General features: G+C 52.8%; 1 protein-coding gene across 1 annotated transcript in view; it reads left to right on the forward strand.

Annotated features, from left to right (window-relative positions):
- FBXL6 (F-box and leucine rich repeat protein 6) overlaps positions 1-18,692 on the forward strand; it is a 169,124-nt gene that overhangs the window by 95,204 nt on the left and 55,228 nt on the right. Inside the window, exons 5-6 of the mRNA XM_086966505.1 lie at positions 1,211-1,342; positions 1,631-1,738. Coding sequence (XP_086822631.1) covers positions 1,211-1,342; positions 1,631-1,738 — 240 coding nt within the window. The remainder of the gene's footprint in view (positions 1-1,210; positions 1,343-1,630; positions 1,739-18,692) is intronic.

An 18,692-nucleotide genomic window follows, 5' to 3' on the forward strand; every position in this document is an offset into this window, starting at 1 on the left:
ATTGGATCTTTAAAATCCCTGTTTTTAACACTTTCGTGGAAGGCCTCAAAAGGGCTATCCCGCCTCGAACACCATCAGTCATTCCTGTGGTCTCTGCTCTGCGCATGGGACCTCCGCACTCTTCTCCCCTCCAGTACCTTTCATGGAAAGTGGGCTTCCTCATTGCAGTCATTTCACCCGCTTAGTTATGTGCTGAAAGGCTGTTTCTTTAAGTGCAATGAGAGCGAATTGTCCTCAAATACACAGTTCCGCCAAAGGTTGTCTCCCCTTTTCACATTGATGAAACACAATTGATTTATTTTTTCCTTAACCACCCTTGGTTGTGGAATGGCCCTTCTACACGGTCAAATATATTCAAATTTGTTATGCCAAAACTAAATGCACAGTCTATGCTGTGCATGGGGCACCTTCAACTCACTAAAAGGGAAAAGGTGGCCATCATGCCCTTCATAGGCAACTTCCGTGGCCACCATGGCCTTCATAGGCAACTTCCTTCGGGTAGACATCTGTAAAGGTGCCACAGAGTCTACTATCCACACCTTAATAAAGCATCGCTGTGTGGACATTCTAGTCCGGCAAGAGGCACAGGTCAGGCAAAATGTATGTAAACTTTGTTTCAAACGTCTTCTGCGACTCCTCGCGAGCTACCACTTTAAGGAGAGGTTGCAGTGCATTACAATCTATGCACAGCAGGGGATCTGCAGCGGCTCATGCTGCTAGTGGAAAACAGTACTAACCTGTAGCATTCAGTCTGCACCTTGCAGTGCTGTAGATTCACATGCATCCTCCCACCTTCCCAGATGTGGGCTCATGGTATAATGTTTGACAATCACTGTCTTACTGAATATATACCTCTCTAACAGTTCAAATATACTTTACAGCTTCATATCTGTATCCCTACTTATGCACTTACGCCTTGCTGTAGAGGAAAAATAAACAAACTTAGGTGAACTCTATGTCCTAGTACATTGTGGGATTTGGAGGTGGTATCTCCCCAAGTTACTTTGAAACAGAAACCTCTTCTTCACGGAAAAGCAACGTGCAATATCCACAACACACAGTAGATGGCAGGAGTGTGCACAGCAAGTGATTCTGCTGCACTACAAGCTCAAACGGATTTTTCAGGTAAGTCACACTTTCCTGTACAATGGGAGCTCTATTTGGTGTACATTTCTTGGAGCTGCAGTTGAAGAATATCTTTGTCTTCCAGATACTCTCCCAGTCGTGCTGTCACCTGACATCCCTGAAACTTTCCCACTGCTCTGGGATCACCACAGAGTGCCTGGTCACTGTGGCGAAGGAGTGCCCGAAACTGGAAAGCTTGAACCTCCAGAACTCACAGGTACGTGCCCAGGGACAGAGTCACTGTTAGGACATCCTCGGGTCCCCAGGACAAGAATAACCTATTCATGTGTCCCTGCCCTCCACCAGAGAAAGGGATTCCACTGGGATAGTGGTTATACAGTAAATATATGTTCCAGTCCTCTGCCATTCATTTTCACTAGGGCTTTATTTAATTTCCTGTTAATCACATCTGTTTCTTGCTTATCTGTAGGACCCTCATTGCCCCCAGTATCCCCAGTACACATATCTCCATGGATGATTTTCCCCTGGTTTTTTTTCCACCCAGGCAGACTCAGCAGCAGTAGTAAGTTTCCTAGATATCTTGGGTCCACGAATCCGACGCCTGTGGCTGACTTACGGCAATCGACTCAACTCCATTTTTGCCAAGCTCTCGGTGAGTCCCAGTAGAGTACAGTAAGCTCATCTGATAGAATGAGTGGTAGTGTGATGAATCCTGGGTTGCCTTTTTGTAGTGACACCTACAAGCGTCTGAGGTATGTGTGGTGGTTGGTGAGGACCATGTGCAGATTTTGTAACGAGACGTGTAAGCTCCTGACATCTGGTAGTGGAGGTTTGTTGAGTTATATATACAAAATCTTCTTTGGAAGGGACCTGTTGGATCTGCATAATGAATTTCTTTAAGTGGTGGTGCACAGATTCCCAGCTATAGTGTCTTCTGCTAAGAAAGAACTGTACTACCCTTGATCGGACGAGTGGACGAATGGTAATGCAGTGAATCTCGGGAAGTCTTGCGGAGAACGGTAAACTCCTTATAATGGATTCCCCTGAGCGGTAGGGCACTGGCCCGCTGGTTCAAAGTCGCTCTTGCAGATAGAACTATAAGCGCCTTGTAATGGGTCCCTGTCAGTGGTAGGGCACTGATCGCCACTCATCGGACTGTGGAGAGGAGCCTTTAGGCTCATTGGAAGAGAGGATTGTGAACTTGAACTATGGTGTGATGAGTCCCAGATACGTTCTTCTACAAAAAGGGAGCTGCTGCTGTTCAGCGAGTCCCAGATATTTAGACTCCTCAAAACAAATACCTGAGAATGGCAGTATGGCGAATCCCTGGAACAAAGCTGGCCTTGAAGACGCAGCTGTGACCTCTGAATAGATGCCTCCCTCTGGGAGTAGCCACGCAGACATTCTTTACATAAACTGATAGCCACAACGTGGCCAAGGAGCTCCTGCGCTGAATTACAGTTTGGATGGAAAACACAGAAAACAGATGATTTGATTTCTTTATATGATGATTGTAATTCAGCAAATAGAGTTACCAAAACGTATCGGGTATACACATAATTGCATTAAGACTGGTGTTTGGGAGAGTGGAGATCAGATAATTTGTTGCTTTTGCGCTGAGGTCTAAGACAGTGGGTCACGAGGGCAGTTTTAAAAAGAGAGACAGAGAGAATATTCAGCACAACTCTACTCTGAGCTGGTTCATGCAGTGAGTTCCAAGATAGATTATATTGACAGAGTCTGCGCCTGGAGGTTTAGAAGTGACAGTAAAGTTTATGTTTTTAGATCTTACTTGGCATGGGTTCAGCTATTCAGTAATAAGTTCAGTTTATGGCAGGTTGTTGGGGCAGAATTTGCTTAAGGCTTTGAAGACCATGATGATTTGCATTTTGCCTATTTTTTGTTTCACAACCATCCATTTTGATGTTGGTTTTGGGAGAGGCTGTCAGCGTTTATGAAGATTGAATGGAGTCCTAGTTGCAAAGGTTAGGACCAACTTTGATTTGAAAATGAGAAGCCACTAGTTAATTATTGCAGTAAACTAGTTTCCTAAGGGCAAGTGCTGACAGTAAGGTGCTATCTGTGTGGCACGATATTTAAGGACATAGCTTTCAATTGCTGAATGCTAGACATCTATCAGCCATATCAGTGTTGGTGGTAAAGGGTTCAAGGAGCATGGTTCATGGGATAAGAGTGTTTGTAAGAAAGACTATGGGGAGCATCAAATGACAAGTAGCTGTGAAGCAGCCAGGCATGTTTGACTGAAAGCTAGAAGTGAAGGTTAGAAAGTAGAACAACCTGTGTGTGTCAGTAGCATAGAAGCGATGGAAATAAAAAAGGGATGAGATAATGTCTCCAAGGATGCGGTACACAGGGTGAAGAAAGGAGATGGACGAGGACCAAGCCCTGAGGACTGTGGGAGAGTGATGAGCTCCACAAGACAGAGTAAGGTTGATCGCCATGATACAAGAAGAACAAGGTGAGCGTTTGGTCCGTGATAGTAAAGCTATGAGTGAGGAAGGCCCAATCCAGTGATCAGTGGTACGAAACACTGCAGTGCGCTTAGGAAGTATCAGTACCAGCAACTGTTCCTCCATTATGGTGGAGAAGCATAGCCCCCCTGCAGCACCCTCAGAAACTTGAAAAATAAAGCAATTATAAAAAGGGGTTTAAACCCGCTTTATTATTGTTTTATTTTTTTTTATATGTGTGCCTACTCGAGTTTTGGGGCGGGGCCAGGGGATGACAGGCACCAGGGGGAGTGGTAGATGCACAGCCTTCACTGCGCATGTCGGTTTGGCCGGCCATCTCTGGCCTGCCAGACTGACATGCGCACTGACGCTGTCCAACCCGAGCTGCCTTGACAGATTGGAGAGAATAGACACAGGTTCCCAGTCTCCCTGGGAGCACAAATCGAGGGCGGTTAGGTCAATCCTGGTGCTGCTCTCATGCTGTGAGTGGTACAAAAGGGGTGGTGATGGACGGAGCACCTGAATCAATCAAACACTCACACCCAGTCAAAAGATCTGGGTTTAATCCATCACCGTTCTTTAGCCCACTCTGCCACCCCAGTTCAGACATGGCTATATGCAAATCAGTCTGACCCTGTGCCTCATGGCTTGCTTGAATCCAGTGGCAAAGTGAGCAAGGGTCTCACGTCTGAGCATACCCTGCCACACTTATGGCGTCCAAAAGCGGTACAAAAGGGGGTGGCACGGTATGCTCAGACGTGGGTCCCCTGCTCACTTTGCCACTGGATTCAAGCAAGCCGGGCTGAAGACGGCTGGAATGCCAGAAACCGGTCCTCGGAAGCTTGTTTCCGGTCCAGGGAAGGCATGGCTTGACAGTTCGGGCTGGACTGTTCCCATGAGGCACAGGGTCAGACTGATTTGCATATAGCCATGTCTGAACTGGGGTGGCAGAGTGGGCTAAAGAACGGTGATGGATTAAACCCAGATCTTTTGACCCGGTGTGAGTGTTTGATTCGTTCAGATGCTCCGTCCATTACACCCCCTTTTGTACCGATTTTGGCCACCATAAGTGTGGCAGGGTATGCTCAGACGTGAGTCCCTTGCTCACTTTGCCACTGGATTCAAGCAAGCAGGGCTGAAGATGGCTGGAATGCCAGAAACCGGTCCTCGAAGCTTGTTTCCGGTCCAGGGAAGGCATGGCTTGGCAGTTCGGGCTGGACTGTTCCCATGAGGCACAGGGTCAGACTGATTTGCATATAGCCATGTCTGAACTGGGGTGGCAGAGTGGGCTAATGAACGGTGATAGATTAAACCCAGATCTTTTGACTGGGTGTGAGTGTTTGATTCGTTCAGATGCTCCGTCCATTACCACCCCCTTTTGTACCGCTCATGCTGTGAGAGCAGTGTCAGGATTGGCCGCTGGGGATTCTGGGGCCCCATCTGCAGAGGAGCAGAAGAGCTAGATACAGCTGAAGGTAAGTTCTCTTGTTTTTTTATCCTAATCCTGTTCCCCTCCCATCCCCCGCCTGGCATCCTGCCCTACTGCCAGCCTCCACTGATTAGTGCTCAAGAAAGTTGGCGATGGTCGCAAAACCGGCATAGTTAGCTAGATGACAGAGAGCAGTTTCTGAAGAGTTCTGCGTTTCAAGGCCAAATTAAACGTAATTAGTTCCAGAACAAATAATATTCATTACAATGGCACAAATGCAAAATCACAATAACTACAATGTACAACTGATGTATTACTTTTCTAATATATATATATGAAAAAAAAAAGAATAAGTCCCAAAGATTTATCACATACACAAACATTATATGGGCCCCCGTCTAAGAATATTTCCACTGCTACTTGAATATACCTAGTGTTGTTATCTTCAAAAATGTTCTTTACACCTTACAAAATCCAACTTGTGCTGGGCAGTTACCTAGTGCAGGTTTCAAATCATCTTCCTCCAGCACTTTGCAGACATCACTTTGAGGATACTTGTGTGACCTATTCCACCTGTTAGAACGTACGTTTTCAGTAGCAAAATAAAACCTAAACCACTTAACTTTCGTTTTTATAATTGGACACACAAATACATTTAAAGACCTTAATGGCTTGAAGCTTAAAAACAAGTTGCTAAAAGTTTCAGCCGTTCACGCATGTTCAACATTGCAAGAGCCTCTATTGTTTTTTGTTTAAACTCACAGGTCAGTTAATTTGAATAGTTGATTCCAAATTGGGGCATTGAAATGTGAACAACACCATTGAGTCAATGGAGTGTCAAGGGGCTATAGATCCTGTCATGGGCTCTCTGCTGTTTCTGTCTCTTAACCTGCAGCCTCTTACTCTCCCTCTCCTGCCTCTCTTCAGGGGGCTGAGATCTCCTCCCTCCCCTCCCCTTGTCCATGGACTGTCAAGGGGCTATAGGTCCTGTCATAGGCTCTCTGCTGTTTCTGTCTCTTAACCTGCAGCCTCTACTCTCCCTCTCCTGCCTCTCTTCAGGGGGCTGAGATCTCCTCCCTCCCTCCCCTTGTCACTGGAGTGTCAAGGGGCTATAGATCCTGTCATGGGCTCTCTGCTGTTTCTGTCTCTTAACCTGCAGCCTCTTACTCTCCCTCTCCTGCCTCTCTTCAGGGGGCTGAGATCTCCCCCCCCTCCCTCCCCTTGTCCATGGAGTGTCAAGGGGCTATAGGTCCTGTCATAGGCTCTCTGCTGTTTCTGTCTCTTAACCTGCAGCCTCTTACTCTCCCTCTCCTGCCTCTCTTCAGGGGGCTGAGATCTCCTCCCTCCCTCCCCTTGTCACTGGAGTGTCAAGGGGCTATAGATCCTGTCATGGGCTCCCTGCTGTCTCTTAACCTGCAGCCTCTACTCTCCTTCTCCTGCCTCTCTTCAGGGGGCTGAGATCTCCTCCCTCCCCTTGTCACTGGAGTGTCAAGGGGCTATAGGTCCTGTCATGGGCTCTCTGCTGTTTCTGTCTCTTAACCTGCAGCCTCTTACTCTCCCTCTCCTGCCTCTCTTCAGGGGGCTGAGATCTCCTCCCTCCCTCCCCTTGTCACTGGAGTGTCAAGGGGCTATAGATCCTGTCATGGGCTCCCTGCTGTCTCTTAACCTGCAGCCTCTTACTCTCCCTCTCCTGCCTCTCTTCAGGGGGCTGAGATCTCCTCCCTCCCTCCCCTTGTCACTGGAGTGTCAAGGGGCTATAGATCCTGTCATGGGCTCTCTGCTGTTTCTGTCTCTTAACCTGTAGCCTCTTACTCTCCCTCTCCTGCCTCTCTTCAGGGGGCTGAGATCTCCTCCCTCCCTCCCCTTGTCACTGGAGTGTCAAGGGGCTATAGATCCTGTCATGGGCTCTCTGCTGTTTCTGTCTCTTAACCTGCAGCCTCTTACTCTCCCTCTCCTGCCTCTCTTCAGGGGGCTGAGATCTCCTCCCTCCCTCCCCTTGTCAATGGAGTGTCAAGGGGCTATAGATCCTGTCATAGGCTCCCTACTGTCTCTTAACCTGTAGCCTCTTACTCTCCCTCTCCTGCCTCTCTTCAGGGGGCTGAGATCTCCTCCCTCCTCCCCTTGTCAATGGAGTGTCAAGGGGCTATAGATCCTGTCATGGGCTCCCTGCTGTCTCTTAACCTGCAGCCTCTACTCTCCTTCTCCTGCCTCTCTTCAGGGGGCTGAGATCTCCTCCCTCCCCTTGTCACTGGAGTGTCAAGGGGCTATAGGTCCTGTCATAGGCTCTCTGCTGTTTCTGTCTCTTAACCTGCAGCCTCTTACTCTCCCTCTCCTGCCTCTCTTCAGGGGGCTGAGATCTCCTCCCTCCTCCCCCCCCCCTTGTCACTGGAGTGTCAAGGGGCTATAGGTCCTGTCATAGGCTCTCTGCTGTTTCTGTCTCTTAACCTGCAGCCTCTACTCTCCCTCTCCTGCCTCTCTTCAGGGGGCTGAGATCTCCTCCCTCCTCCCTCCTCCCCTTGCCAATGGAGTGTCAAGGGGCTATAGGTCCTGTCATGGGCTATCTGCTGTTTCTGTCTCTTAACCTGCAGCCTCTTACTCTCCCTCTCCTGCCTCTCTTCAGGGGGCTGAGATCTCCTCCCTCCCTCCCCTTGTCACTGGAGTGTCAAGGGGCTATAGGTCCTGTCATGGGCTCTCTGCTGTTTCTGTCTCTTAACCTGCAGCCTCTACTCTCCCTCTCCTGCCTCTCTTCAGGGGGCTGAGATCTCCTCCCTCCTCCCCTTGTCAATGGAGTGTCAAGGGGCTATAGGTCATGTCATAGGCTCTCTGCTGTGTCTGTCTCTTAACCTGCAGCCTCTTACTCTCCCTCTCCTGCCTCTCTTCAGGGGGCTGAGATCTCCTCCCTCCTCCCCTTGCCAATGGAGTGTCAAGGGGCTATAGGTCCTGTCATAGGCTATCTGCTGTTTCTGTCTCTTAACCTGCAGCCTCTTACTCTCCCTCTCCTGCCTCTCTTCAGGGGGCTGAGATCTCCTCCCTCCTCCCCTTGTCAATGGAGTGTCAAGGGGCTATAGGTCCTGTCATAGGCTCTCTGCTGTCTCTTAACCTGCAGCCTCTTACTCTCCCTCTTCTGCCTCTCTTCAGGGGGCTGAGATCTCCTCCCTCCCTCCCTCCCCTTGTCCATGGAGTGTCAAGGGGCTATAGGTCCTGTCATAGGCTATCTGCTGTCTCTTAACCTGCAGCCTCTACTCTCCCTCTCCTGCCTCTCTTCAGGGGGCTGAGATCTCCTCCCTCCTCCCCTTGTCAATGGAGTGTCAAGGGGCTATAGATCCTGTCATAGGCTCTCTGCTGTTTCTGTCTCTTAACCTGCAGCCTCTTACTCTCCCTCTACTGCCTCTCTTCAGGGGGCTGAGATCTCCTCCCTCCCTCCCCTTGTCAATGGAGTGTCCAGGGGCTATAGGTCCTGTCATAGGCTCTCTGCTGTTTCTGTCTCTTAACCTGCAGCCTCTACTCTCCTTCTCCTGCCTCTCTTCAGGGGGCTGAGATCTCCTCCCTCCTCCCCTTGTCAATGGAGTGTCAAGGGGCTATAGGTCCTGTCATGGGCTATCTGCTGTTTCTGTCTCTTAACCTGCAGCCTCTTACTCTCCCTCTCCTGCCTCTCTTCAGGGGGCTGAGATCTCCTCCCTCCCTCCCCTTGTCACTGGAGTGTCAAGGGGCTATAGGTCCTGTCATGGGCTCTCTGCTGTTTCTGTCTCTTAACCTGCAGCCTCTACTCTCCCTCTCCTGCCTCTCTTCAGGGGGCTGAGATCTCCTCCCTCCTCCCCTTGTCAATGGAGTGTCAAGGGGCTATAGGTCATGTCATAGGCTCTCTGCTGTGTCTGTCTCTTAACCTGCAGCCTCTTACTCTCCCTCTCCTGCCTCTCTTCAGGGGGCTGAGATCTCCTCCCTCCTCCCCTTGCCAATGGAGTGTCAAGGGGCTATAGGTCCTGTCATAGGCTATCTGCTGTTTCTGTCTCTTAACCTGCAGCCTCTTACTCTCCCTCTCCTGCCTCTCTTCAGGGGGCTGAGATCTCCTCCCTCCTCCCCTTGTCAATGGAGTGTCAAGGGGCTATAGGTCCTGTCATAGGCTCTCTGCTGTCTCTTAACCTGCAGCCTCTTACTCTCCCTCTTCTGCCTCTCTTCAGGGGGCTGAGATCTCCTCCCTCCCTCCCTCCCCTTGTCCATGGAGTGTCAAGGGGCTATAGGTCCTGTCATAGGCTATCTGCTGTCTCTTAACCTGCAGCCTCTACTCTCCCTCTCCTGCCTCTCTTCAGGGGGCTGAGATCTCCTCCCTCCTCCCCTTGTCAATGGAGTGTCAAGGGGCTATAGATCCTGTCATAGGCTCTCTGCTGTTTCTGTCTCTTAACCTGCAGCCTCTTACTCTCCCTCTCCTGCCTCTCTTCAGGGGGCTGAGATCTCCCCCTCCCTCCCTCCCCTTGTCACTGGAGTGTCAAGGGGCTATAGGTCCTGTCATAGGCTCTCTGCTGTTTCTGTCTCTTAACCTGCAGCCTCTACTCTCCTTCTCCTGCCTCTCTTCAGGGGGCTGAGATCTCCTCCCTCCTCCCCTTGTCAATGGAGTGTCAAGGGGCTATAGGTCCTGTCATGGGCTCTCTGCTGTTTCTGTCTCTTAACCTGCAGCCTCTACTCTCCCTCTCCTGCCTCTCTTCAGGGGGCTGAGATCTCCTCCCTCCTCCCCTTGTCAATGGAGTGTCAAGGGGCTATAGATCCTGTCATAGGCTCTCTGCTGTTTCTGTCTCTTAACCTGCAGCCTCTTACTCTCCCTCTCCTGCCTCTCTTCAGGGGGCTGAGATCTCCTCCCTCCCTCCCCCCCTTGTCAATGGAGTGTCAAGGGGCTACAGGTCCTGTCATAGGCTCTCTGCTGTTTCTGTCTCTTAACCTGCAGCCTCTTACTCTCCCTCTCCTGCCTCTCTTCAGGGGGCTGAGATCTCCTCCCTCCCTCCCCTTCTCAATTGGAGTGTCAAGGGGCTATAGATCCTGTCATGGGCTCTCTGCTGTTTCTGTCTCTTAACCTGCAGCCTCTACTCTCCCTCTCCTGCCTCTCTTCAGGGGGCTGAGATCTCCTCCCTCCTCCCCTTGTCAATGGAGTGTCAAGGGGCTATAGATCCTGTCAGAGGCTCTCTGCTGTTTCTGTCTCTTAACCTGCAGCCTCTTACTCTCCCTCTCCTGCCTCTCCTCAGGGGGCTGAGATCTCCTCCCTCCTCCCTCCTCCCCTTGTCAATGGAGTGTCAAGGGGCTATAGGTCCTGTCATAGGCTCTCTGCTGTTTCTGTCTCTTAACCTGCAGCCTCTTACTCTCCCTCTCCTGCCTCTCTTCAGGGGGCTGAGATCTCCTCCCTCCCTCCCCCCCTTGTCAATGGAGTGTCAAGGGGCTATAGGTCCTGTCATAGGCTCTCTGCTGTTTCTGTCTCTTAACCTGCAGCCTCTACTCTCCCTCTCCTGCCTCTCTTCAGGGGGCTGAGATCTCCCCCCTCCTCCCCTTGTCACTGGAGTGTCAAGGGGTTATAGGTCCTGTCATAGGCTCTCTGCTGTTTCTGTCTCTTAACCTGCAGCCTCTTACTCTCCCTCTCCTGCCTCTCTTCAGGGGGCTGAGATCTCCTCCCTCCCTCCCCTTGTCACTGGAGTGTCAAGGGGCTATAGGTCCTGTCATAGGCTCTCTGCTGTTTCTGTCTCTTAACCTGCAGCCTCTTACTCTCCCTCTCCTGCCTCTCTTCAGGGGGCTGAGATCTCCTCCCTCCCTCCCCTTGTCAATGGAGTGTCAAGGGGCTATAGGTCCTGTCATAGGCTCTCTGCTGTTTCTGTCTCTTAACCTGCAGCCTCTACTCTCCCTCTCCTGCCTCTCTTCAGGGGGCTGAGATCTCCCCCCCCCCCTCCCTCCCCTTGTCCATGGAGTGTCAAGGGGCTATAGGTCCTGTCATAGGCTCTCTGCTGTTTCTGTCTCTTAACCTGCAGCCTCTTACTCTCCCTCTCCTGCCTCTCTTCAGGGGGCTGAGATCTCCCCCCTCCCTCCCCTTGTCAATGGAGTGTCAAGGGGCTATAGGTCCTGTCATGGGCTCTCTGCTGTTTCTGTCTCTTAACCTGCAGCCTCTACTCTCCCTCTCCTGCCTCTCTTCAGGGGGCTGAGATCTCCCCCCCCTCCCTCCCCTTGTCCATGGAGTGTCAAGGGGCTATAGGTCCTGTCATAGGCTCTCTGCTGTTTCTGTCTCTTAACCTGCAGCCTCTACTCTCCCTCTCCTGCCTCTCCTCAGGGGGCTGAGATCTCCTCCCTCCTCCCTCCTCCCCTTGTCAATGGAGTGTCAAGGGGCTATAGGTCCTGTCATAGGCTCTCTGCTGTCTCTTAACCTGCAGCCTCTTACTCTCCCTCTTCTGCCTCTCTTCAGGGGGCTGAGATCTCCTCCCTCCCTCCCTCCCCTTGTCCATGGAGTGTCAAGGGGCTATAGGTCCTGTCATAGGCTATCTGCTGTCTCTTAACCTGCAGCCTCTTACTCTCCCTCTCCTGCCTCTCTTCAGGGGCTAAGATCTCCCCCCTCCTCCCCTTGTCACTGGAGTGTCAAGGGGCTATATGTCCTGTCATAGGCTCTCTGCTGTCTCTTAACCTGCAGCCTCTTACTCTCCCTCTCCTGCCTCTCTTCAGGGGGCTGAGATCTCCCCCTCCCTCCCTCCCCTTGTCACTGGAGTGTCAAGGGGCTATAGGTCCTGTCATAGGCTCTCTGCTGTTTCTGTCTCTTAACCTGCAGCCTCTTACTCTCCCTCTCCTGCCTCTCTTCAGGGGGCTGAGATCTCCTCCCTCCCTCCCCTTGTCCATGGAGTGTCAAGGGGCTATAGATCCTGTCATAGGCTCTCTGCTGTCTCTTAACCTGCAGCCTCTTACTCTCCCTCTCCTGCCTCTCTTCAGGGGGCTGAGATCTCCTCCCTCTTCCCTCCTCCCCTTGTCCATGGAGTGTCAAGGGGCTATAGGTCCTGTCATAGGCTCTCTGCTGTTTCTGTCTCTTAACCTGCAGCCTCTTACTCTCCCTCTCCTGCCTCTCTTCAGGGGGCTGAGATCTCCTCCCTCCCCTTGTCAATGGAGTGTCAAGGGGCTATAGGTCCTGTCATGGGCTCTCTGCTGTTTCTGTCTCTTAACCTGCAGCCTCTTACTCTCCCTCTCCTGCCTCTCTTCAGGGGGCTGAGATCTCCTCCCTCCTCCCCTTGTCCATGGAGTGTCAAGGGGCTATAGGTCCTGTCATGGGCTCTCTGCTGTTTCTGTCTCTTAACCTGCAGCCTCTTACTCTCCCTCTCCTGCCTCTCTTCAGGGGGCTGAGATCTCCCCCCCCTCCCTCCCCTTGTCACTGGAGTGTCAAGGGGCTATAGGTCCTGTCATGGGCTCTCTGCTGTTTCTGTCTCTTAACCTGCAGCCTCTTACTCTCCCTCTCCTGCCTCTCTTCAGGGGGCTGAGATCTCCTCCCTCCTCCCCTTGTCCATGGAGTGTCAAGGGGCTATAGATCCTGTCATGGGCTCTCTGCTGTTTCTGTCTCTTAACCTGCAGCCTCTTACTCTCCCTCTCCTGCCTCTCTTCATGGGGGCTGAGATCTCCTCCCTCCTCCCTACTCCCCTTGTCAATGGAGTGTCAAGGGGCTATAGGTCCTGTCATAGGCTCTCTGCTGTGTCTGTCTCTTAACCTGCAGCCTCTTACTCTCCCTCTCCTGCCTCTCCTCAGGGGGCTGAGATCTCCTCCCTCCTCCCTACTCCCCTTGTCAATGGAGTGTCAAGGGGCTATAGGTCCTGTCATGGGCTCTCTGCTGTTTCTGTCTCTTAACCTGCAGCCTCTACTCTCCCTCTCCGGCCTCTCTTCAGGGGGCTGAGATCTCCTCCCTCCTCCCCTTGTCCATGGAGTGTCAAGGGGCTCTAGATCCTGTCATAGGCTCTCTGCTGTTTCTGTCTCTTAACCTGCAGCCTCTACTCTCCCTCTCCTGCCTCTCTTCAGGGGGCTGAGATCTCCTCCCTCCTCCCCTTGTCAATGGAGTGTCAAGGGGCTCTAGATCCTGTCATAGGCTCTCTGCTGTTTCTGTCTCTTAACCTGCAGCCTCTACTCTCCCTCTCCGGCCTCTCTTCAGGGGCTGAGATCTCCCCCCTCCCTCCCCTTGTCAATGGAGTGTCAAGGGGCTATAGATCCCGTCATAGGCTCTCTGCTGCTTCTGTCTCTTAACCTGCAGCCTCTTACTCTCCCTCTCCTGCCTCTCTTCAGGGTGCTGAGATCTCCTCCCTCCCCCCCTTGTCAATGGAGTGTCAAGGGGCTCTAGATCCTGTCATCGGCTCTCTGCTGTCTCTTAACCTGCAGCCTCTACTCTCCCTCTCCTGCCTCTCTTCAGGGGGCTGAGATCTCCCCCCTCCCTCCCCTTGTCAATGGAGTGTCAAGGGGCTATAGGTCCTGTCATAGGCTCTCTGCTGTGTCTGTCTCTTAACCTGCAGCCTCTTACTCTCCCTCTCCTGCCTCTCTTCAGGGGGCTGAGATCTCCTCCCTCCTCCCTCCTCCCCTTGTCAATGGAGTGTCAAGGGGCTATAGGTCCTGGCATAGGCTCTCTGCTGTTTCTGTCTCTTAACCTGCAGCCTCTTACTCTCCCTCTCCTGCCTCTCTTCAGGGGGCTGAGATCTCCCCCCTACTCCCTTTGTCAATGGAGTGTCAAGGGGCTATAGGTCCTGTCATAGGCTCTCTGCTGTCTCTTAACCTGCAGCCTCTTACTCTCCCTCTCCAGCCTCTCTTCAGGGGGCTGAGATCTCCTCCCTCTTCCCTCCTCCCCTTGTCACTGGAGTGTCAAGGGGCTATAGATCCTGTCATAGGCTCTCTGCTGTTTCTGTCTCTTGACCTGCAGCCTCTTACTCTCCCTCTCCTGCCTCTCTTCAGGGGGCTGAGATCTCCTCCCTCCCTCCCTCCCCTTGTCACTGGAGTGTCATGGGGCTCTAGATCCTGTCATCGGCTCTCTGCTGTCTCTTAACCTGCAGCCTCTTACTCTCCCTCTCCTGCCTCTCTTCAGGGGGCTGAGATCTCCTCCCTCTTCCCTCCTCCCCTTGTCACTGGAGTGTCAAGGGGCTATAGATCCTGTCATAGGCTCTCTGCTGTTTCTGTCTCTTGACCTGCAGCCTCTTACTCTCCCTCTCCTGCCTCTCTTCAGGGGGCTGAGATCTCCTCCCTCCTCCCTCCTCCCCTTGTCAATGGAGTGTCAAGGGGCTCTAGATCCTGTCATGGGCTCCCTGCTGTCTCTTAACCTGCAGCCTCTTACTCTCCCTCCTCTGCCTCTCTTCAGGGGGCTGAGATCTCCTCCCTCCTCCCTCCTCCCCTTGTCAATGTAGTGTTAAGTGGCTATAGATCCTGTCATAGGCTCTCTGCTGTTTCTGTCTCTTAACCTGCAGCCTCTTACTCTCCCTCTCATGCCTCTCTTCAGGGGGCTGAGATCTCCTCCCTCCCTCCCCTTGTCCGTGGAGTGTCAAGGGGCTATAGGTCCTGTCATAGGCTATCTGCTGTTTCTGTCTCTTAACCTGCAGCCTCTTACTCTCCCTCTCCTGCCTCTCTTCAGGGGGCTGAGATCTCCCCCCCTCCCTCCCCTTGTCACTGGGGTGTCAAGGGGCTATATGTCCTGTCATAGGCTCTCTGCTGTTTCTGTCTCTTAACCTGCAGCCTCTTACTCTCCCTCTCCTGCCTCTCTTCAGGGGGCTGAGATCTCCTCCCTCCCCTTGTCACTGGAGTGTCAAGGGGCTATAGGTCCTGTCATAGGCTCTCTGCTGTTTCTGTCTCTTAACCTGCAGCCTCTTACTCTCCCTCTCCTGCCTCTCCTCAGGGGGCTGAGATCTCCTCCCTCCTCCCTCCCTCCCCTTGTCAATGGAGTGTCAAGGGGCTATAGATCCTGTCATAGGCTCCCTGCTGTCTCTTAACCTGCAGCCTCTTACTCTCCCTCTCCTGCCTCTCTTCAGGGGGCTGAGATCTCCTCCCTCCCTCCCCTTGTCACTGGAGTGTCAAGGGGCTATAGGTCCTGTCATAGGCTCTCTGCTGTTTCTGTCTCTTAACCTGCAGCCTCTTACTCTCCCTCTCCTGCCTCTCTTCAGGGGGCTGAGATCTCCTCCCTCCCTCCCCTTGTCCATGGAGTGTCAAGGGGCTATAGGTCCTGTCATAGGCTCTCTGCTGTTTCTGTCTCTTAACCTGCAGCCTCTACTCTCCCTCTCCTGCCTCTCTTCAGGGGGCTGAGATCTCCTCCCTCCCTCCCCTTGTCCATGGAGTGTCAAGGGGCTATAGGTCCTGTCATAGGCTCTCTGCTGTTTCTGTCTCTTAACCTGCAGCCTCTTACTCTCCCTCTCCTGCCTCTCTTCAGGGGGCTGAGATCTCCCCCCCTCCCTCCCCTTGTCACTGGAGTGTCAAGGGGTTATAGGTCCTGTCATAGGCTCTCTGCTGTTTCTGTCTCTTAACCTGCAGCCTCTACTCTCCCTCTCCTGCCTCTCCTCAGGGGGCTGAGATCTCCTCCCTCCTCCCTCCTCCCCTTGTCAATGGAGTGTCAAGGGGCTATAGGTCCTGTCATAGGCTCTCTGCTGTTTCTGTCTCTTAACCTGCAGCCTCTTACTCTTCCTCTCCTGCCTCTCTTCAGGGGGCTGAGATCTCCTCCCTCCCTCCCCTTGTCCGTGGAGTGTCAAGGGGCTATAGGTCCTGTCATAGGCTCTCTGCTGCTTCTCTCTCTTAACCTGCAGCCTCTTACTCTCCCTCTCCTGCCTCTCTTCAGGGGGCTGAGATCTCCTCCCTCCCCTTGTCAATGGAGTGTCAAGGGGCTATAGGTCCTGTCATAGGCTCTCTGCTGTTTCTGTCTCTTAACCTGCAGCCTCTACTCTCCCTCTCCTGCCTCTCTTCAGGGGGCTGAGATCTCCTCCCTCCTCCCCTTGTCAATGGAGTGTCAAGGGGCTATAGATCCTGTCATAGGCTCTCTGCTGTTTCTGTCTCTTAACCTGCAGCCTCTTACTCTTCCTCTCCTGCCTCTCTTCAGGGGGCTGAGATCTCCTCCCTCCCCTTGTCAATGGAGTGTCAAGGGGCTATAGGTCCTGTCATAGGCTCTCTGCTGTTTCTGTCTCTTAACCTGCAGCCTCTACTCTCCCTCTCCTGCCTCTCTTCAGGGGGCTGAGATCTCCTCCCTCCTCCCCTTGTCAATGGAGTGTCAAGGGGCTATAGATCCTGTCATAGGCTCTCTGCTGTTTCTGTCTCTTAACCTGCAGCCTCTTACTCTCCCTCTCCTGCCTCTCTTCAGGGGGCTGAGATCTCCCCCCCCCTCCCTCCCCTTGTCCATGGAGTGTCAAGGGGCTATAGGTCCTGTCATAGGCTCTCTGCTGTTTCTGTCTCTTAACCTGCAGCCTCTTACTCTCCCTCTCCTGCCTCTCTTCATGGGGGCTGAGATCTCCTCCCTACTCCCTTTGTCAATGGAGTGTCAAGGGGCTATAGGTCCTGTCATAGGCTCTCTGCTGTGTCTGTCTCTTAACCTGCAGCCTCTTACTCTCCCTCTCCTGCCTCTCTTCAGGGGGCTGAGATCTCCTCCCTCCTCCCTACTCCCCTTGTCAATGGAGTGTCAAGGGGCTATAGGTCCTGTCATGGGCTCTCTGCTGTTTCTGTCTCTTAACCTGCAGCCTCTACTCTCCCTCTCCTGCCTCTCTTCAGGGGGCTGAGATCTCCTCCCTCCTCCCCTTGTCAATGGAGTGTCAAGGGGCTATAGATCCTGTCATAGGCTCTCTGCTGTTTCTGTCTCTTAACCTGCAGCCTCTTACTCTCCCTCTCCTGCCTCTCTTCAGGGGGCTGAGATCTCCTCCCTCCTCCCCTTGTCAATGGAGTGTCAAGGGGCTATAGATCCTGTCATAGGCTCTCTGCTGTTTCTGTCTCTTAACCTGCAGCCTCTTACTCTTCCTCTCCTGCCTCTCTTCAGGGGGCTGAGATCTCCTCCCTCCCCTTGTCAATGGAGTGTCAAGGGGCTATAGGTCCTGTCATAGGCTCTCTGCTGTTTCTGTCTCTTAACCTGCAGCCTCTACTCTCCCTCTCCTGCCTCTCTTCAGGGGGCTGAGATCTCCTCCCTCCTCCCCTTGTCAATGGAGTGTCAAGGGGCTATAGATCCTGTCATAGGCTCTCTGCTGTTTCTGTCTCTTAACCTGCAGCCTCTTACTCTCCCTCTCCTGCCTCTCTTCATGGGGTCTGAGATCTCCTCCCTACTCCCTTTGTCAATGGAGTGTCAAGGGGCTATAGGTCCTGTCATAGGCTCTCTGCTGTGTCTGTCTCTTAACCTGCAGCCTCTTACTCTCCCTCTCCTGCCTCTCTTCAGGGGGCTGAGATCTCCTCCCTCCTCCCTACTCCCCTTGTCAATGGAGTGTCAAGGGGCTATAGGTCCTGTCATGGGCTCTCTGCTGTTTCTGTCTCTTAACCTGCAGCCTCTACTCTCCCTCTCCTGCCTCTCTTCAGGGGGCTGAGATCTCCTCCCTCCTCCCCTTGTCAATGGAGTGTCAAGGGGCTATAGATCCTGTCATAGGCTCTCTGCTGTTTCTGTCTCTTAACCTGCAGCCTCTTACTCTCCCTCTCCTGCCTCTCTTCAGGGGGCTGAGATCTCCTCCCTCCTCCCCTTGTCAATGGAGTGTCAAGGGGCTATAGATCCTGTCATAGGCTCTCTGCTGTTTCTGTCTCTTAACCTGCAGCCTCTTACTCTCCCTCTCCTGCCTCTCTTCATGGGGGCTGAGATCTCCTCCCTACTCCCTTTGTCAATGGAGTGTCAAGGGGCTATAGGTCCTGTCATAGGCTCTCTGCTGTGTCTGTCTCTTAACCTGCAGCCTCTTACTCTCCCTCTCCTGCCTCTCTTCAGGGGGCTGAGATCTCCTCCCTCCTCCCTACTCCCCTTGTCAATGGAGTGTCAAGGGGCTATAGGTCCTGTCATGGGCTCTCTGCTGTTTCTGTCTCTTAACCTGCAGCCTCTACTCTCCCTCTCCTGCCTCTCTTCAGGGGGCTGAGATCTCCTCCCTCCTCCCCTTGTCAATGGAGTGTCAAGGGGCTATAGATCCTGTCATAGGCTCTCTGCTGTTTCTGTCTCTTAACCTGCAGCCTCTTACTCTCCCTCCTCTCTTCAGGGGGCTGAGATCTCCCCCCTCCTCCCCTTGTCACTGGAGTGTCAAGGGGTTATAGGTCCTGTCATAGGCTCTCTGCTGTTTCTGTCTCTTAACCTGCAGCCTCTTACTCTTCCTCTCCTGCCTCTCTTCAGGGGGCTGAGATCTCCTCCCTCCCTCCCCTTGTCCATGGAGTGTCAAGGGGCTATAGATCCTGTCATGGGCTCTCTGCTGTTTCTGTCTCTTAACCTGCAGCCTCTTACTCTCCCTCTCCTGCCTCTCTTCAGGGGGCTGAGATCTCCTCCCTCCTCCCCTTGTCAATGGAGTGTCAAGGGGCTATAGATCCTGTCATGGGCTCTCTGCTGTTTCTGTCTCTTAACCTGCAGCCTCTTACTCTTCCTCTCCTGCCTCTCTTCAGGGGGCTGAGATCTCCTCCCTCCCTCCCCTTGTCCATGGAGTGTCAAGGGGCTATAGATCCTGTCATGGGCTCTCTGCTGTTTCTGTCTCTTAACCTGCAGCCTCTACTCTCCCTCTCCTGCCTCTCTTCAGGGGGCTGAGATCTCCTCCCTCCTC

This window comes from Lissotriton vulgaris, chromosome 4_1, assembly GCF_964263255.1.
Source record: "Lissotriton vulgaris chromosome 4_1, aLisVul1.2, whole genome shotgun sequence".
NCBI classification, from domain to species: domain Eukaryota; kingdom Metazoa; phylum Chordata; class Amphibia; order Caudata; family Salamandridae; genus Lissotriton; species Lissotriton vulgaris.